This window comes from Azolla caroliniana, unplaced genomic scaffold (genome assembly GCF_043228905.1).
Source record: "Azolla caroliniana isolate FFs.n. ecotype wild unplaced genomic scaffold, voAzoCaro1.0.p SCAF_16, whole genome shotgun sequence".
NCBI classification, from domain to species: domain Eukaryota; kingdom Viridiplantae; phylum Streptophyta; class Polypodiopsida; order Salviniales; family Salviniaceae; genus Azolla; species Azolla caroliniana.
The window spans coordinates 6030994-6052721 of NW_028230451.1; the positions used below are offsets into that span (position 1 = coordinate 6030994).

Here is a 21728-nt window from a genome sequence, read left to right on the forward strand (position 1 = left end):
GCGTGGGGGTAACAATTGGCAACGGTTCAGTTTCAACAATTAAAAACCATGGTTTAAATGGTTAAATGGTTTTTTATTTTTTATTTTCTTTAAAAATTAAAGAAAATAAATTGTTTTTAAATAATCTTTTCATTTTCACGCATTATTCTCACATTTTGGGAAAATTTTAAAAATTTTAAAAATGAGAATTTTAAATTTTTTGAAATTTAAAAAATAAAAAATAAAAAATTTGACCTAAGCTGAAAACCGAAACCGAACCATGAAACCGCGGTTTTACCGGTTTAATGGCTTAACGGTTTGAATTTTTTTTAATGGTTTGGTTTGGTTCAGGTTTCTAACATCTCTAAACGATCAATTTTAAACCGGTTTGGTTTGGACCCTCTAAAACCGAACCAAACCATTGCCGATTGTTACGTGGGGGGCAACCCGATCAGAAATGCAGCATGTTCAACTGTGTGTGAAAACAAAATTGAGATCCTTGTATTGCTCTCAAGTCTCTTCCATATTTTGCTTAACTCATCATAGAGTCTAGACAACACCTATTATATACATACACTTTTTCATCTCGGTTCATAATGGTGCATATATGATGCTCACAGACATACATGCACAGATGCATCCATGGATTTCATGCTTTACAAGATCAAACCAGGATTTTGGAAGGAAGACTTTGCACTTTGAAAGAAAGCCATGGGTAAGGATTTCCCGAGGAAGCAAAGAGAAATAGTGATGGAAAAACAGGACAAATACGAAGAGACCATCCAAAATGGCAATGCGTATGTTGATCCTTTGACTTTATTGAAGGTTTGTGCTACTAAAAAGGACCTAGACACAGGCTCTAAAATCCATATAGAGATTTTGAAAAGAGGAATGCTGGAAAAAATTCCTTATTTAGGAAGCTCTTTGATCAATATGTATTCTAAATGTGGCGAACTTGAAAAAGCATCCAAAGTTCTAGAAGAGCTAAAATCTCCTTGTGTTGCTTCTTGGAATGCATTAATTTCAGGCTATACTCAATTGGGTCATTTTGAAAAAGCCATAAAATGCTTCAAAAAGATGAAAAACGAAGGTTTATCTCCGCATGCTATCACATTTACTTGCATTTTGAAGGCATGTGGTAGCTTAAGAAACTTTAATGAAGGGGAAAAAATCCATTATGAGGTTGTTAAGAGAGGGTTCCTATGGAATGATGCCGTGCTTGGTAATGCTTTGATTGATATGTATGCCAAATGTGGTGCATTAGAGAAAGCACAAGAAGTGATAGAGGGTCTTCAGGGTGTTCGGGATATAGTTTCATGGAATGCATTGATGTCAGGGTATGCCAAACAAGGGAAAAACAATGAAGTAATAATGAGCTTTAAACAAATTCAAACCGATGGCCTTTCTCCTGATGCAATCACCTTCACATGTGTATTAAAGGCATGTGATAGCGGGACTGATGGTAAGGGCTTTTCTGTTCATGGAGAGATTATATGTAAAGGGTATTTTGGTAAAGATATCGTGCTTGATAATGCTGTGGTGGATATGTATGCTAGATGTGGTATGTTTGTAGACGCAAAACAAGTATTGGATGGTATTCGTGTTCGCGAATTGGCCTCTTGGAATGCCATGATCTCGGGATATGCCCGCTGGCATCAGTATGAGGATGCTCTAAACTCTTTCAAATGCATGCAAAATGAAGGGATCTCACCAGATGTGCTCACTTTTGCTTGCATTTTGAAGGTTTGTGGTAGCAGGAGAGAAATCAATAAGGGACGAGAAATTCATGACGAGGTTGTCGGGAAGGGTCTTTTATCTCTGAGAACGAATAATCTAATTGGAAATGCTTTGATTGATATGTATGCTAGATGCAGTGCGATTTCTGATGCTCACAAAGTTCTTAACGTGCTTCCTATCAGGGATGTGGTCTCATGGTCGATACTCATTCAAGCATATGCCCAAAAAGGCCAGTATCAAGAAGCATTTAATTGCTTTGAGCAAATGCAACATGAAGGTCTAGAGCCAAACAATATAGTACTGGCTTGCATCATGAAAATTTGTGGTAACATAGGAGCAATCGATAAGGGGAGGAAAATACACGAAGAAATTTCTCGAAAGGGGATGCTAGAAAAAGATATTATGCTCAGTACAGCAGTGGTGGATATGTATGTTAAATGCGGTGCACTTGCAAGGGCTCACAAATCACTTGTTGAGATGCCATTTAGGGATGTAGTCTCATGGACTTCTTTAATCTCGGGATATGCCCGACATGGTCTGAGTGAGAATGCCTTCCAATGCTTTGAAAGAATGCGCGAAGAAGGCATCACTCCAAATGTCATCGCTTTCAATTGCATTTTGAAAGCATGTGGAAACATGCGAGCCATCTACAAAGGCAAACAAATTCATGATGAGATTGTAAGGAAAGGGTTATTGCTAGGAAAAGAAGAAGAAGCTATCATGTTGGGCACTTCTTTAGTGGATATGTATGCAAGATCTGGTGCATTAACAAAGGCTCGAGACGTGCTCTACGAGCTTCCAAGTCGGAAGGTCGCCTCTTGGAATGCATTGATAACAGGGTATACTCGGGAAGGGCATACTGAGGAAGCAATGGAGTGTTTCAATACAATGAGACAAGAGGGTCTCACTCCTGATTCAATAACTTTCATTTGCATCTTGAGAATGTGTGGCGACATGGGGGCAGTCTGGATGGGTAGGAAAATCCACGATGAGATTATACACCGAGGGTTGCTAGGAAAAGAAGATATTAGCCTTGGAAATGCATTGGTGGATATGTATGCTAGGTGTGGTAGCCTTGTAAAGGCAAAAGAAGTCCTCAGCGACCTTCCTATTCGAGACGTAGTGTCATGGTCGACTCTTATTTCCGGGTATGCCAACTATGATCAAGGCAAAGAAGCACTTGAGTGTTTTGAACAAATGCTAGGCGATGGTCTCTCTCCTAATGCTATTATCTGCATTTCCCTGTTGAAAGCATGTGGCTCTACAGGCTCGATTGACAAAGGAAAACAAATCTACAATGAGATTGCAAGCAAGGGACTAGTAGAAAAAGATTGTGTTCTCGGAAATGCTTTGGTGGATATGTATGCCAAATGTGGTGAACTTGAGAAAGCTAAAGAAATTCTTCATAAGCTTCTTATAAGGGATGTGATCTCTTGGACTTCACTAATTTCAGGATATGCATTGCAAGGCCAAGGGGGGAGAGCCATTGACTGCTTCCAAGAGATGCAACTCGAGGGTATCTCACCTAATGAGGTCACATTTCGCTCAGTGTTGACCGCTTGTAGCCACTCTGGGCTTTTGGATGAGGGTCAAATGCACTATGCATATATGAATGCCTCATATGGTATAAATCCTGATATAGAACATCATGCTTGTTTAGTAGATCTTTTTGGAAGGGCGGGGCTTTTTGAAGAGGCATTGGTCGTGATTAAAGAGATGAATTGTTCAGATTATGCTCCAGTTTGGGGTGCTCTATTGGGTGCTTGTCTAAAAGGAGGGAACATTAGCCTCGGAAAAGTAGCGTTTGAACGAGCAGTGGAAATTGATTATAATAATGATGCAGCTTATCAAAGTATGGCTAATATTTACTTGACGGCCGGCATGCTAGAGGAAGCCCAAAAGATCGAAGCCATGAGAGTGGGAAGAAAATATGAATATGCGTAACTATATAAAATCTAGTGCCATTCTCATCCTTAGTGTTGTGCACCATAAAACCCTAGAGTTATCTAGGTATTCATGTTGTATTATACATTTACCTTCGCTTGTTCGTAAAATTTGTTTGAACAAACAAGCAATGTAGAGTCCGATAATGCGCGGATGATATACTGTACTATTTCTAATAATGGCATGAAGGATTAGATTTGGGATAAATGTTCCATATTCGCCTTACATTGATACCCCTTACTGCGTGGATTATGTGTCTTGGTCTTCCTAATAATGGCATAATAGGGCTAGATTTGGCAAAGCCATACATTGAGACAATACAATATATGCTCATGTAGTGTGTCATGTTAATCCCGAAAAAATGGCTAAAATGTACCTAAGTTTGGACATAAACTCATTCTCTCATATATTTGGAAGATATACATCTTCTTATTCCTAGCAATGGCACATACACTCGATGTACCACAAATCTCTTCAAATTTGCCACCGATCGAGACCCTTGTATTATATGTCATCCTAGAACAACTAGATTTAGGGGAAATGTCTTCCAAATTTCGACTTAACGGGATACGAGTTAATCCGAGAACCTTCCTTGGCCTGAGTTACTCAACAAGTTCGGGTCATAGTTCATTATTGTGTATGTATGTATGTATAAATATACCCCCGAGCCTATATGTATATATATTGTGAAAGAAAAGCAGCAAGAAATCAACCTAAACTAAAGATTAGATATAATTTGTTTTTAAAAGGTTAAAAGAGAAGAGAGCAAAAACGTTACCATCACACAAATCTATGAAGATATCAATGTCAAGTGGAATAGGCTTTAAAAAAAGGTCAACCAGACATGTGCTTTTTCAAATTAATATAGATGGAGAGAGTAAGGGGGTGTTGCGAGAATCGAACTCGCGGCCTCTCGCACCCGAAGCGAGAATCATACCACTAGACCAAACACCCTTGACAGCACCAACATTGAAGACATTAAATAAATTAACAGAAAATGAATTTAAAAAATCTAATCATCAACTAAATACATAACTGTTATGGACAACACCATGACTAGTTTATGGCCACCACCCCTCTAGAAAGATCTAACTGACATTGCATCTTCTTGGACAATTTATGGCCACCACAGACTAATTTTGGAATGGAATCTGAACTATCAAGGTGTGAGAATCCATGTTATATTTGTGTTTTTCTCTCGAAAATCTCTTATCTTTGTTCGACTATATCTGATGAGAGCAACGATGGATCCCAACACGTCAAACATACATACATACATGCTTCCAAAAATGATGATGAGATGGTGATCATATAAGATTTTTTTGGGCATTGGGGGTTGCGGCGTAACGCTTTTATGTTCGATGGTAGACATGAAGAGTATGAGACTTATCAATGAATCCGAACGGTATACTTATTATGTATGTACATATGTTTACCGTATTGAGATGGTCACATATTTCCACCGACCGACCCAAATGCCCCTCCGCGGCCCTTTGCCCGCCCATTGAGACCACCCGGCCAAATCCCCCTAAATCTCTTAACATTAAATTACTCTGTTCTGTGGATTGGCCTGAGGGTTAGGGTTAGGGTTAGGGTCTAAATTTTAGGGTTAGGATTTCATTATCTCGATTCTCAACATTAAAATTACTCTGTTTCTGTGGATTGGCCTGAGGGTTAGGGTCTAAATCTTAGGGTTAGGATCTGATTATCTCAACATTAAAATTACTCTGTTTCTGTGGATTGGCCTGAGGGTTAGGGTCTAAATCCATCAACATCAAATTACTTTGTTCTGCGGATTGACTTGAGGACTAGAGTTAGAGTTAGGGTTAGGGTTAGGGTTAGGGTTAGGATCTAACTCTTTCAAGTTTCAAAATTAAATTACTCCGTTCTGTAGATTGCCCTTGGGGGCTAGAGTTAGGGTTTAGTAGGATGACGCTGTCGCTATCCCTGCTGCGCGCAGGGAAGCTCATGGCTACGCTCCATCATTCCCACCCCCATCAGAAGCTTCTGTCTTACAAGATCCTACGTCTCCTTCGGGAATCTTCTTCTCTTTCTTCCTCCGCATCAGATCATTGCCTTGCTCGCTCTGACGCCCCTCGTTTCAGAGATCATAGGAAAGCGACAAGGTCGTATTTTTGCTCCGAGAGAGCTAAAGATTCTACCTTCGAAGAAGAAGAAGAAGAGTTGAAAGTAGAGGCAGATGAAAGATTGGAAGGAATGGGTGATGAAAAAGAAGACAAGTTTAAAGTAAAATATAAAGGAGAGGAAGAAGAAGAAGAAGAAGAAGAAGAAGAAGAAAAGTTTTTCAATTATGGAGAGCCTCTCTTTTGGGATAGAACCTATGCTAAAGAGAGTGAACCTTTAGAATGGTATCAGAGTTATGGGGATATGGCGCCCCTTGTGCGGAGATACATTCCTTTTTCTTCCCGTATTCTCATGGCTGGCTGTGGAAATGCAGGCTTGTTTCTCAATTTCCTTTGCTTTGTTTTTTAGTTTGTGGATTGGGAACTATGCATATTTTGGCAAATCGAGATTATGCTTGTGAAGAATGCTGTATTGCTTTAGATACCATATAAAAATCATCGGAAATTATGTGAAAGAATGCATACTGAGACAATCCTAAGATTATGTTTGTGAAGACTATGTATTTGATCCTATGATTCTTCTTGTGAAGAATCTAACACAATTATACATGTATGAATGAGGGACTTTGCTCATTATACATAGCACAACATGATATATTCATAGTTTAGAAGGTGCTGCCAATGCAGCATTTTGATGACAATTGCTTTGCTATATAGAGTGGATTTGTATGATCAAAATGTAGAAGTGGTAAATGAAAATTGAAATACACATAAATTAATAAACTGTAGAAGTGTGCAAAAGCAGGCAGCAACATGAAAGATCAGGGTTAGTGGACTTTGGATAAAGACATGAGACTGAGGACAAGTTTGAAAGTTTTTGAAGGCTGGAAGATGAATATAAATTGAGTCAGACTATGTTTTATTTTGAACCTGATCACAAAATTATAGATTGGCTGAATTAAAAATATCAGTATGGGTTCTGAGATTAAAATAAAATGGCCTAATAAAGTTTGTGACTGCTGCAAATTGGGGTAAGCCTCCATTATCAGCTATTGACATCTTCATTTATAGGATGGGGCCAGTATACGAGACACACGGATCATTGCCAGTGATTTTAACGATTTCCGTGGAAGAATCTGCGATGGCAACACATACTGATACCACATCTCATTTCAAATTGTCTTCTAGATTGACTATAGGGGAGAAATTGTAATTGTAATGGGACACACTTATAGATGCTTCTACTATAGTCTTGTCACATCCAACATTCATGATGAGAGCAGATATGTAAGTGAACCACAAAGGAAACTACCTTAACCAAGACATGTATGCTTTGAATGACTAAGATTCAAACAGGGCATTTCTAAAAAAAATGCTATTACTATTATCCTTTTGCGGTAATGAACATGCATTGGCAATGTGCAAGCTCAACAAATTGAACCTTCTATCATCTATTCTACTTAGCAAGACGTTTTTAATGACTAAGTAACAATAGTTGTTGATGCATGTGGTTTGTTGTGGTTTACGATTAGTTTCTTGTTGTAATGTTTGCATGCATCCTTCTTTTGCAGAAATGTCAGAACATATGGTCAAGGATGGATTCAATGATATTGTTAACATTGATAACTCATCAATTGTCATCGAGGCTATGCAAAAAAAGTATCACAATATTCCTGAGCTCAAATGTATCCACTCCTTGTCTGAATTTGAATGCATGCTTTTGGGTATCCCCACATTTCAGATTATAAACATTTGTATCCTTGATTAAACCTTGCAGACCTGACGATGGATGTTTCAAAATTATTGTTTGATGATGACTCCTTTGATTCTGTCATCGACAAAGGTATGTTATTCCTTTGATCTTTTACAGGGTCAAGTTTGAAAATCCATCTTAACCCATGTGTCAAATGATGATATACAGTCTGAAGTACAAAATTGTATAAAAATATTACGTATGTTCTTGAATTATAAAGATATAGACAAATGAAGGATTTCTATATGAAAATTTAAGATAGAAGATTCGTTAATGTGGTTCTAGGGGCTTCGACGGTCACTGTTAAAATATAGTGAAACCTAAAATTGATAAACTTTTGACTCAAATTTAGTTCACTTCTCTCTGTTCCAAAACTGTGCAATCACTCACAAAATTTCACAGATATCACATATTGTTTGGCTCTTAAATTTTGTGGTTGTGGAAAACATGTCACCTTGTTTACCAGCAAGCAAAAATTACATTGTACACTATGCAAAATGATTTGATTACTTCATTGAATAATTGATGATAAAAAGAATATGAAATTCAATGTTGACAATTCACTTCAAATTCTCTGATTATTGAATATCGTGTTAAACATTTTTGGGATGAATCAATCTCTTTAGTTCATAATGTGGATCCATTCTCATTTTTTGAAAATTGTGTAAATAAATTTGGATAATCTGAATGCTGGCACTTATTAGGGGCATTACCCAACTCCTCTTGACTAATGCGCACTTATTAGCCATCGTGTAATAATGTATGATCAGATATGGGTTTTAGACATTCATTTTTTTCAGTCTCTTCTGTCATTGATTTGGACATTATAAGATGAATAGGCACACATACAATGGCTGTGTGAAAATCTCATGGTTTGTTAAAATATTTCATATTTGATTCATTCCAACTGCAGGCGATTCATGCAAAATTGAGCTATAAAATGTACACTGTAAGAAAGTGATGAATGCCAAATATAAGTGAGATATGGTCAGATGATATAGTGGGGATTAGGTTAAGATGCACAAAGTTCAATTAGGAAATAAATCACTTGGTTGTAAAATTTCTTGCTCTAGATGTCTTTACTTGGGATTAAAGCAGTTTTCCCATATGTTTGTATGCAGGCACTCTGGATGCAATAATGGTATGAACTAGAGCATGTCTCTTAAATGAATAAAATAGAAACCTTATCTCAGGGAAATCTCTAACTCCTTTTGGTAGTGTGTAGCTGGTGGGCCGTATAGTGTACCCCTGATGATCGCAGAAGTTAACAGGTATAATACAACTGCATACATCTCTTTTTTTCTGAGAATGTTAGTCCTTGTTCAGTTGTTCTCTGAATCAAAATGCTACTTTTATATTAAATTCTACTTACATATGTGTATATGTAATATAAGCCCAAAGAGTTTGACCTTACAACATGCACACAAAGAGGAAAGTCAAAAGACTATCTTTACTTCTGGACTTCCTGCATTGATCATCTATCTGTATGCCTAACCGTCTCAATATTTATGTCATACCCACTAACATGCTTGCCCAAACTTACTTTTCTTTTATCCTAATCCTAACTCTGCTCTCATCTATACTTAGATCCTTTGCTGGCTTCCTCTTCTACTCTGTCTCTGTCTCTGTCTCTGTCTCGTTTCGTCTTATAGGCCATGTTGGCCTTTCTCTAACGTGAAAATTGAAGCAATCACCCAACTCCACACTCATAATCATGATCTTTAAGTTGTTAATGGAGCTCAGAGAAGACACTCTCTAATCTGAAGAATAAGGATGAGGAACATCCCATGCTATGATGTGAATAATTTTATGGCTATCTGACAATGCTTTCCCATGGTCAACCTTGCACTTGTCAATGTTAGAAATACCAACCCCTGCCTTGTGTATTTAAGCATACGAGTGACCTTAAGAAAAATATGGCTAAAGCCTCTGCACCAGCAGAGAATTTCTCTTGTAACGCTCTTTTTGGATCCTACAGGTCATGTTTCTGGTCCTTTGAGGACGTGTCATGATCTCACTCTCTCTCTTCATAATAATTCCTCACAATTGTCAGCTCCTCAGGGATGGCAAGAATTTGGTACTTGCAGCCTCACAGCAAAAGTTTTCAATTCAATTCAAATGTGAACTAAAACATTGGCAATTGAGACGTTTTGTTTTAACTTTAAGGATGACGGAAACATGGAGAAAGATACAAATTATGTAGCTTGGATGTGAGGGAAACAAGAATATTTGTGGGGAATGACCATACATTGTCCCAAGTTGCACGTGTGAGGGAATGCATGCCAGGGAAAACTTACTTTTGGCCTTCTTGGAAGTCCACCACCAGATCATGGGGATCATCGCTCACCATGTCTGATCCACATGAAGACACCAAGATGCACCTAGTGAACTTCATCATAGACTCACTCCACTAAACCGATCAACCTCGTATATGATGTTTCCTCACCAATACTAATCCATAAATATCAGTTCTGCACTTCATGGTTATAAACCATCTCCAAAATCATTCCACCACATGCATTAAAATCATCATGGTTCTTTATGAAACGTAGAGCTTTTACATTTGTTTCAGTATGGAAATCATGAACTCATCCATATTTGCAATCTGATTTGTCTCATAGGCTGATTTTGTGCTCTAGTAGGCATTAACATGACTTTCTCTCTCTCCATCTTCACATGTTATTTTTTAATTAATCAAGATTCTACTTCAGAGCACCTATTTTTTATCATCCAAGGTTCAAGTGAGATTTTGTTTCCCGATATTTTTGTTTAGGTCTTTTTTAACATAACCTCACAAAATTTAAGAAATAATGGAAACGTTTCGAAAATTATATATTCATATATAATGTAGTTTATTAAGACGTTTTGGTTCAATGTTTCACTTCTGCCTCTAGCAGGGCTATAACTTTTTGTTTCAAGGTTCAAGTGAGATTTTGTTTCCTGATATTTTTGTTTAGGCCTTTTTCAACATAACCTCACAAAATTTAAGAAATAATGGAAACGTTTCAAAGATTATATATTCATATATAATGTAGTTTATTAAGACGTTTGGTTCAATGTTTCACTTCCGCCTCTAGCAGGGCTACAACTTCATGATTTTTTACAGAAAAAAAAGGTCTGATCCTCCTTTATTTTGAAGCGATTTATTTGGATTAGGTAATGTTACTAACTTGTTTACGTTTAGAAGGCCTGTTGCACTAATCCTTATCAACAATGAGCCCTATCGTTTACTCCATGGATGATACACCAGGAGTTCTGACGATAGACCTGATACATATATGTGGGGATCCAGGGCATGTGACTGATCATCAACAGCTTCTCTAAGTCAAGCACCGTCATTTGCTCACAGGATGGAGGCTGGATCTATATATTACAGAATTGTGCATAAACACAGTAAAAAACATTGGTCACACTCTGCTTAGAAAGATGTTGATAAGGCTTGGATCAGGTCTATGTGGACTGTTTACACCACTACAATATATGATATCTCTTTACAAGAAAGTAGATAGAGCACCATGACATTCCTTTTTCTGTGAAATGTTTGAAAGTTGCGTTCAATTTTTATTTCCTTCAATATACTGGTCTTAACAATGTACGAGAATTGTCTTAAATCTGAACCATAATATTATAGGTCTCTATCCTCTGTTTCATTTAGAGGTTGAAATTTTGAACAGCTGAAGTTTTGTGTTTAAAGGCTGGGCATCAGTATTCCAGATTTTGTTTTACTACTCGATGAGAAACAATATGTTAACATTCACAATGATCAAGATAGGGTGTGTGGTCAATCTTTAAAATATGGGAAAATGTGAAACCATGTAAGATGAGTTTGTGAAATCTCATTGAAGAGGGGGAGTGAGTGCTCATGTCTGTAACATGAACAGGATATGAGCGATATCTAATGCATGGAAGTATTGGATCTCTACTCTTACCTTCTCTCATACACCCTCTCATTAGTCCTTTGTTCTTTGTACGTTTCCTCACTTGTGGCTTTCCTTGATTGTCGGGGATCGTATTCAACTTCAAAATACCACAAAATCTATTTCTGGCTGATAGTACATCTAACCTGGCAGAAGGATTGGTAAACTTGTCACCCGCTACTTAGAGCACCTTTTCCTGAACAGTTAGGCATATTCCACATGATTACATGCTGCAGCTTTTGGATACTGGTTTTTATTTTATTTTGTTGGTATCTGTTGGAGACTAGATGCACCAACTATTTCATGTAGCAAAAATTAGGTGTGTGTGTGTTATTGTAGCGCCTTTATTAACTATCAGCTATTTGAATAAGTGGTTACAAAGTGAGATCTAGACCCTCTAATGTCTTCACAGTAACACTGGTCTGTTCATACTGTCTCACATTTTGCATTTTTCAGGATATTGAAACCTGGTGGAGTATATATGCTGGTATGATCTCCATGGTTCCATGCATGTGCATGCTCTCTCTTACACACACACACACACACACACGCATGTACATGTGCGTATACCAACACATCCAATCTTAGATGTGGCATGTGGGGTGTGTGTGTGTAATTGTGTGTATTTGTTTATTTATTTATTTTCAGAATGTATCTCCACAACTTTCCTAAACTATTTTGTTTATATTAGATCACTACTGGGGATCCTAAATCAAGGCTTCCACTTCTAAATGCCAGTGTTTTTCACTGGATTATTACCCTCTATGTAATACGTAAGTTAAACTCCGTCTCTTTTAAAAATATGGTTGAGGTCAGAAACGAATAAAGGCAGATTTTTCACATTGTAATATGTAGGAATGCAATGCTTACACTGTTACACATTACAATATGTACAAAGAGATTGTGATACTTTCATGCTGTAGTATGTATATAGGCAGTGCTCTCACATTTCAATATGTATGTTGTTATTGAACAGCTAAGCCTGCCTCAAAAACAGCTCTAAAAGGATGCCCAGAGGCCTATTCTGAGGCAGTTTCAATCAATGCTGATGGTACCTATGAAACTAAGCATGTCTCAGAGAAGGAAGATCAGCTCTTTGTGTTCGTGTGCATAAAGGTAAATTTCATATATTGCATTTCCAAAGCATTCTTGTTACCTTGAGTCTTCAGTACTCACTGTTTATCCTTAACATTTTAGCCTTGTTTTTAGCCTTGACTACAGGTATGAACAAGTGGATGAGCATTTTGGTTCTTGGATCCCTTGTATATTCATCTGATATTGGGTGTTTGTAGAGATTTGGCAGCCATTTTCAGAATACAGCAATAGCTCACCAGGATCAAATGATTACATTTAGTACTCAATTACCTTTTTTCCACATACAATTTTGCTCAGTAAAACCCCAATTGCCATTTGTTGTATGATTTATCTATGTGCATAATGAGTTGATTGAGAAGAAAAACTAAGGAATCAATCTACAGTAATTTAGTAGAGAGTCATCGGAATAATTAGTATTAGCCACTCTAAAATTAGTGACATTTGTCCAAGTTATTTGGAATCTGCTACAGAGTTCAATTGAATATGAAGTTTACAGCCTTATGACTTACCATTTAAGTTGTAAACTCTTCAATGTTTTCTTATGTGTTTTATACGCCATCTTTTTTGCCCATTGTAACGTGATAAAGAGGGTTATCATTGAAAATGGGAATCTTGAGAATGCTATAGTGTGTTGCCTCCATGGTGAGTATTTCTTGATTTGTTGCGAACATTAGGTTCTTGCATTTCTTGCATTTTACATGAATATGTTTCTTGTCTTAGTTTTTTCTATAATTTGTTTTGTCTCCTATGTGAACTAGTTTATTGCATTTTTTTCCTTTTATGTACTCTCTTTATTCACACATAGAGACTTTGTGCTTCAATGTATGAATACCCCTTCTTAGGAAGGAGATACATATCAACAACACATGTATACTCTGGTCCCATAGGTCAAAATTGGCCTCTTTATGGACGATAAAAACTCGAATTCTAATTCTCTACTCATTCATGTCTTGACAAGTATCTGTGAGTTGTTTCTAATTTGTCTTGTCCATTAAGATATGTATACCATGGTTTCTCTTAATATTTTAAGGTAAAGCAGTCATTATCAAAATTAAATCATGAACCACAGTTCCATTATATTGGAAGGACAACATGAATCCCCTTTAATAATTGGCAATGAATGTTTACATTTGTTTGAACCAGGAAGTCTTATATACAAAAAATGTTTCTCTTGTTATTGCCTATTCATCGATGCATTAAATGATAGTTCTTTTCTCCCATGTTAGTTTGAGATTGATGTAATTTAAACATCATGTGTTACATATTTTCTGTCTCTCATCTATCATGTCATATTTTTCCGTGTTTTCTAATGTTTTATGCACCGCCCTCCACCGTCCTGTTGTGGAGCGAGTGGTTCTTTGCATCGACATAAAGAGAACACATTGTTATGTTTGGCATGGCTTTTCTCTTTTATTGCTATCAATTGATTTATGTTTTATTTTGAAGTCATGGGTCCTATCTTTTTATGATCAAGACATGCACATCAGACTTTGTATTACATTGGAGTATTCGTTGTACAAATTATTTCACCAAACACATCCTTTTTCTTGAAGGAAAACCAAATTAGTAATGAGATTCCCTCAAATATTTGTTTGAGGATGGATTCCCACGAAGTAGAAACTCGAATAAATGATCATTTTCTAGCAAGTCACATGGATTTGTGAACCTCAATTGATATCACAATGCAGCAATGTTTTAGTTGTGGTAATGAGTACAAACCAGCCTTGCTTCGGTTTGAACTGAACCAAATCTTTAAACTAGTTTAATGGCTTAGTGGTAATGCCATAAGAGTTTCGGTTTGGTTCAAGTTCCTAGTTTTTTATATGGTTCAATTTAGTTTGACTTTTCAGTTTATGTTGTTATGGTGTTATGTTTTCGGTTTATCTAGTTAAGTTTGTATGGTTTCAAACTTTTTTTGGGTGAATTCTTCATTTTAATATAACAAAAAATGTGAAAGCATTACTTAAGTCTTCTAACTTTAAACAATGTTTTCCAAATCGAGATGAGAGAGAGAGAGAGAGAATAGAGCATGTGACATGCCATAGAGGGAGGAGTAGGAAAATAAAGTTTGCTATTTTAGGAGCAAATAATGTCATTTTAATTCTTGTCTAAAAAAATTGGTGTAACATAGTATTGCACCGTATGTATAGAATATATTGGTTTGAATAGTTTGATGGTTTGACATAATGGTTTAATAGTGCAATTTGGCTCATTTTCTAGGTTTAAATGGTTTCAAAAGGTTTAGTTCAGTTTGGTTTAATTTCATGTTTGATGTTAACCGTTCAGCTCAAAATGGTTTTGTTTTAGGAGTTGCAAACCAAAATCGAGCCGAGACGATTGTTAGTAATGAGAGAGCCAAAATATCTGCAACCTTACTTATTGTCTCAAAGATTGCGACTGCGGTATCTAGTTGGGTCAAAGTTGGACCCAACTTCTTGTGAATAAAAAATGTTCTACTTTCCATCCACATAACCCAATATGGTATCATAGATTTTTGTTGTGTTAGACAACTCTCTACAAATAATTGAATTTGCAAATTTTTAGGATTCATTTGGCATTGATGTGGAGGGAGTTCTCTCCTCCTTGCCAAAGAAAACCAACTCAATCTCTAAATAGCCTTTCCTATGGTGTTTGGCTCTACTTGCATTTTCTAGGTCCATGTTGAAACGGTACAAACCTGAAGTGCCTTATGAATGTTTGGTTAAACTACTAGTTCCATTGGACTTGCATTGCACATCCCATCCTACACACTTTGAGGAATTACAAGATAAGAAGTCAACGCATCAAAGGATTACAAATTAGCATTGTCAAGAAAGTACGTGGCTCTACATCAAGGAGCCTGGGAAATGAACCACTCTTTTCTTGAGAGCATCTTTTGTGTCTCAACATAATAATGGTCTAATTTTTATATGTTTTTTTGAAAACTAGGAGAGAGTTGCATAGTATGATAACCAACAGAATCTTGCACCTTTAGTATCACACTCTATGCTCTACTTCCAATTAGATTCAAGTTTGCTTTCCCCAAATTGTCATATTGACCTTCCCTAAACATTTCTCTTTGGCGCATTGTGCACTCTAAATCTGCAAGGTTCATTAATAAAGTACTTGCGGCATCAATAGTCACTCCCAACTCCATGTACACTACATGAAAATGTTCCACTTTGGTTTTTGACACAATCGGCATTGTCTGTTGTGTGTGTGTGTGTGAGGGAGTATACACTCACAAATTACTTCTTAGTGGGTTCCATAGAAGCTTTCGGCACAATCTAAGAACGCATGACAAAACTTGGTATACCCATTGAATATTTAATTGCAATAGCACGCCTTAATGAGCAAGTGTAATTTATGTTGCCAACAACATGGGTTCATTGAGTTTAGGGAATCAACTGTAGGGAAAAATAATGATTCCCTATCACTCACTCTATTTCATATATGCATAGATGACTTAGAAGAGTCCATTATGCAATTACTATGAAGTGACCAAGTTTCAAGATCAATCTCAAACAAATAATGGGTTTTGCTAATTCTCAATGATAATGATGTATTGCCCTTTTCAACATTTCACATTGTAGAGGATTGTTGTAAAGAGAGTAGTTCATCCACAAACATAAGAAACACCACATACACGACAATCAAAACTAAGGAATGTGTGAGATTTTTCAAATAATTCATAGAACATTGCTTGATTGTCCAAGATTCAATATCATCAAATACAAATGCAACATTTAATAACTCAATGATAATGATGTATTGCCCTTTTCAACAATTCACATTGTAGAGGATAGTTGTAAAGAGAGTAGTTCATCCACAAACATAAGAAACACCACATACATGACAATCAAAACTAAGGAATGTGTGAGATTTTTCAAATAATTCATAGAACATTGCTTGATTGTCCAAGATTCAATATCATCAAATACAAATGCAACATTTAATAACATTCAAGATGATAAACAAAGATAAGTCATTTCAATATAGTGGCAATCCAAATCTTACCACATGGGATGAAGATTTAGGGATAAACGTAACCATTTTTTAGATATGGATAAAGTATAAGGATGTTCCTAGAACACCAATTGGAGTCACAACGTTAGACATGAATGTCATGGTCAATGTTGCTCCTCAATATGGGGAAATGAAACCCATTGAGTTAGATGGTCTAACAAGTCCATGAATATGTGGGTAAAGTAGACAAGGAGACACATCGCCTACTTATCCAAGCTTACTTGACATGTTGGGATACCTACAAAGAAATGTAACGGAAATCACCCTCATCTATACCTATTGTCATGATCTTGAAGTTGAGAATGATGCTTGAAAATGGCTGGGTAGAGTAGATTGCATTGTGGCACACCGTGGCTAATTGACGATCAAGGATAGGGAACATCTCACACTACAATGTGAAGCTTCCACAACAATCTGAAAATTCCCCTAACCATCAATCTCACACGACTTCTGTAAGTGGAGCACAACTACCTATTAGCGCTCTTTACTTGAGCATAGGAGATACCTTATGCAAACACACTACTCAAAAGACTTTCTTGGAATGCTTGCTTTGGATCCCACACATCATCTTTTTGGCTTTTTGTGGACATTAAGGTATCATCGCCGTTTTCTCTTTTACTCTTTGAAAGGCTAGGGAAAGTTTCCACTTCTAGGTAAGATAGATGAGTATTCTTGTATTTTCTTTCTAACATAAACATTATCTTAACTCGGTAGAGTGCTTGTTAGTAAACAAGTTACCATCAATGACATAGGAATGGTAATGTTCTCATTGTTTAAGGAAAGAATTCTTCATTCTTTGAGTTATGGGCTAGTGCTCACATAAAAGGTACTTTTAAACTTGTAGAAGTAGGTTATGTACCATGTGAGTTGGGACTTTTAAAAACTCAACATATGTAACTAAACTGCCATTTTTACACCAAGACAATTAAGGGTGGCCTAAGATTGAAGTAAGAATTTTCATTTCCCCTAAGAATTATAAGTTAAGTAGTTGGAATTGGCCAACCATGTCATGGACCCTATTATTCTTTATGGTTTAAATGTCTCTCACATTTTGTCGTTCCTATAGAGGAATATAATCCTTGCATTCCAACTCTGGTAATGTGGTAACAAGGCAAGAAATTACAAAAGAAAGATTTGGTACAAATGTTTGATATTCCGTTAGCTTGGATAAGATGTTCTCGAAATGGGAACTAGCTTGGATAAGATGTTCTCAAAACGGGAACAAACTTGAAAGATAAAGATCCAATGCTATGTTCTGGTAAATGTTTGAGCAATTACTTGGAGGATTTTTTTACCTCATCATTAATGTTTGTGTTTTTATTGTTGGTGCCCTTCTTGGTACTAAAACTGTAGATCAACATCGTCAATGACACAACTCTATATGTTTAAAGACAAGTAGGCATTATGTGCACAACATGATGTGTTACACTTCCTTGCATTATTAATTCGAAGAAAATCAACTACACCATGTATGCGCACATTCAAAAAACAGCCAAACCATGTCTTTGCATGCAAGAATAAAACATATATGAACTTTTCTCATTGGAATTCAAGTTTATAATCCTACAATAATAATATATTGATATTATATATATACATATATATATATATATATATATATATATATGCCAAAAATGGTTTATATTATGTCTAAAGCAGTTTACATGATACTTCAATACATATTTTTACCTTTTTCAACTGCTCTTAGGCTGCCACATCCATACATATCTCCCAAAGCATTACCAAAGAACAGTTGTACATGGCCACTTGCCTCATGTCGGTGGAGGAAATACCCAGAGAGGTGGCTGATATCATATATTTTCTTCCTTATATATTGGTATTATATGGCTTTTCAAAATTACGCACTAAAAATAATCTTTAAATTGGACCTTAAAATGATAGAGAACCTTGCTATAAAATGGACAAAATTACATACAATGTCAACGGTAATTTTTAGTCCTTTGCTCCCAACGTATTAACTTGATAGGTAAAACTTAGAATGTTGCAGTTAGACCGAGGTACAAATGTCTTGATTTTATCTTGGGGCACTAGTAAGTGTAGGGTAAAAAAGCATGGCTTATGTCTTCAAGCATACGGATTAGTTAATAGTGCACGTGTAGCTTGGGTCTCCATGCCATTGTTCACATTGAAGAGAATGTGAGCTAAGTCATATGGAAGCAAAGTTGTGAAGGATAGACAAGTGGTTGGGCGATAGCAAGTAAGGGTGAGAGTGATATTTCTTGTTCAAAGAAGAATATTGTTTTATATTTTGGTGTGTAATATTTTATGGAAGATGTGGTCAATGAGACTCCATATCTCCCCAAGTCATGGTAAATTAGCATTGCTAAAATACTTCATTCACTGATAGACTATTTAAGCATCATGAAGCAAGTAAAATTCATCTTCATTTCTAAATAGTTTTTACGTGATATATGTCTTCTGAAAGTGAATATTTTACTTCTTTCCCACATAATAATTGCCACAAAGTGCATGAGACGTTTTGTTTTAATCTTATGCATTAACTCCATGAACACAACCTTGATGAGAAGTGATCCGACCACTAGAAATAGGTGAATGTATGGTGTTTGTTTCTTGACTCGAAAAAACTTCATAAGAAAACACTTTTGGACATTGTTGAACTTAGAGATGCCAATATCTTACACTTCAACTCCATAGGGGAGCACCAATGTCACCAAAGTGGCAAGTATTTTTTGAGAACTCGATGTTTCATCTCTACTAATCTACTGCATATGTTCTTTAGATGCGTAACAAGCTCTGTTTCCCAATTCCACACAACCATTATCACATTCATGTCATCTATGATGCAATGTGGAATTCTCGACCAATTACTTACTAATATACACCATTTTGAGAACCAATAATGTTTTAGACATATGGATAGACATCAAAGAAAGGTGTAAATTAAGGTTTTAATGTTTTCAATCAAAATCACTATCTATTTCTAGTGGGAGGAGTGTTACTCTAAGCTTGTCAATGGTTTGAAGTACGTTTACCATTGTAAAGAGTATTCAACTCAAAAATGTAATGATGGAGCGAAAACAAATAATAATAATTAGGGTTTAGGGTTTCCGAACTAGGGTTCTCAAAAAAGAAAAGATAGCCAGGAGAGAGAGAGAGAGAATCATTTCCATTAATTTCCAACATATATTATTTATTATTTGTAATATCAAATTTATATGAAGAAACATAATGAAAGTTGTAAAGAAGCCGAAAGTGAGACATGAGTAGACGCTCATGTTTCAATAGTCACATACCGTCTTATTTCATCTACGATTACTTGCACTGGTCAATCGTGTATTTATGGTTGCAGTTATGATTAGTATGCATTGCTATTTAATTTTCTTATATCCAAGGTGTACGTGGAAGTGTTACGTGAGCGTAATGACATACATGTGCCACATGGTTCGCGAGCATGTGTATTCCTAATGCAATAGTTATTTCAGAGTATAATTTATTATTCGACTTGGAAAATTAAAGTGAGGATGTTAGAGATCGGGAAGGAACTTATTAATTCGATAAGATATTTGAAAGGCATGTGTGTGGTTCACACATGGATAAGAAAACACACCACACCAAGAAGATACCTATAGTGCCTTTAAATAGGTCAACGTACACAAATCAACCCATACAAAACTTAATGTATTGATCTCCTACCTCATTGTGCATGGCACATGTGATACTAATAATATTAATCACAACAGTTTCGGATCAGATTTGTCGCTAATGCTCAAAAGCATGTAAGTTCTAACCACGTCTATTATACATATAAGAAGCTTGGATCCCTTGGCATGTGACCCAACACTTAGTACTGAGCTTTTGCAACCCTCTTTGGTGGGGATTCCTTCCACAGTGAGTCTCACCCTTTGAAGGCACGCTTCCATGATGCATTATCCTTTTTCTTAGTGTATCTAAAGGGACAAATGATTGAAACTCTTCGTCATCTAGAGTTGTAATCATATATTTTTGAATAGTATCTAGGAGGCAAAATCCCTCAATAGTGTTATGTGATACCATCCAAACCATTATTCATCTTTTCTTCGCGTGTCTTGTCCACTATGTTGGGTTTTATTCACCAAACTTTATACAATAATAGCATATGATCAAGTGATAATCTAGTTCTGCCACCCTTCATTCTTTATTAACCAATGTTATTATAAAACCACACATTTTGAGAGTACAAAGGATATGAAATCGAAGGGTGGAGGAATGATAACACCTCTTTATCAACACTAACAAACTGAATTAGGTTGATAATGTTGTTGCTCAACCCATGGTAATAGTCATAAAATAACTTATATTACCTAGGAAACATTCTCCCCCTCCACTAAATTCATAAATGAGAATTCTTCCCAATGTGTGATAGTTAAATGCATCCTTCATTCTTGTAGCAAACATAATTAACTAATTTTTGGTCTTATCCACACAACATGTGCGAATCATTCAGAATCAATAAGGCCCATTCTATAACCCTATCACCAATATGTCTATACAATAAGTTTCAGTAGGCTAAGATTCTATCTCTATAACCAATAATTGGTTAGATCAAATCAATTGTGGGGGTATATAGAAATCAACTTGTGTTTAACATGCAAAATTCTTGTTTTTGAGTTGTCCTTGACTTGATCTGCAAATATTCATGAAATCAATATTGTCTTTTATATATTGCAAGTGTAGAAGTCCATGGAACGGACATAGTGCACTTATTTGCATACTTTTGTATTGCCATAATAAAATCTATATTCCTTGTTAAAGAAAAATTTAATTTTTCGTCTTCATGGAGTATATTGTTTCATATGTAACAAGGGGCCATAAATGTTGAGTTAATGCTCAATATATTTGAATTACACCTTGCGAATGAGGTCTAAACTATTGATGTTGATAGAGCTAATATCAAGACATGTGTATATGTGAATATGTGTGTGTGTGTGTGTGTGTGTGTATAAACTCAAAAGTGCAAGCAGACACATTATACATTCTCTGCTACTGTTCCAAACAGTATGTGACATGTCCATAAGAAAGATTCTTACCAAAACTAATTGAATGTTTTACTTGTCTCATTAGCAACATGAGATTTGCATATCAATTCCTTCTTGTGAAAATCATCATTGACAATTACTTTGATATATATTTTCATAATCGGTCATTGCATTGCCAAGTTGAGAACATTGGACACAATACATATGCCAAAAACTT

At 36.1% G+C, this 21728-nt stretch overlaps 2 protein-coding genes and 1 non-coding gene across 4 annotated transcripts; 2 read left to right on the plus strand and 1 right to left on the minus strand.

Annotated features, from left to right (window-relative positions):
* Positions 1-561: 561 nt before the first annotated feature.
* LOC147853811 (pentatricopeptide repeat-containing protein At2g03380, mitochondrial-like) lies at positions 562-4204 on the plus strand. Its single transcript, XM_087332616.1, has one exon. The coding sequence runs from the start codon at positions 691-693 to the stop codon at positions 3658-3660; it is 2970 nt and encodes a 989-aa protein (XP_087188742.1). The 5' UTR covers positions 562-690; the 3' UTR covers positions 3661-4204.
* Positions 4205-4542: 338 nt separating this feature from the next.
* TRNAP-CGG (transfer RNA proline (anticodon CGG)) lies at positions 4543-4614 on the minus strand. Its single transcript has one exon. It is a non-coding gene; the product is annotated as a tRNA-Pro (tRNA).
* Positions 4615-5393: 779 nt separating this feature from the next.
* Positions 5394-13013, plus strand: LOC147853813 (uncharacterized). 2 transcript variants are annotated; one of them, XM_087332115.1, is made up of 9 exons: positions 5394-6118; positions 7316-7429; positions 7522-7587; positions 8619-8638; positions 8716-8768; positions 11871-11901; positions 12106-12187; positions 12391-12530; positions 12636-13013. In XM_087332115.1, exons 1-9 carry the CDS (start codon positions 5590-5592, stop codon positions 12639-12641), a joined length of 1041 nt encoding a protein of 346 aa, XP_087188241.1. In that variant the 5' UTR covers positions 5394-5589; the 3' UTR covers positions 12642-13013. The 2 variants fall into 2 exon arrangements, with proteins under 2 accessions (XP_087188241.1, XP_087188240.1); XM_087332114.1 differs by having other exon boundaries at positions 5399-6118; positions 12624-13013.
* The last annotated feature ends 8715 nt before the right edge of the window (positions 13014-21728 follow it).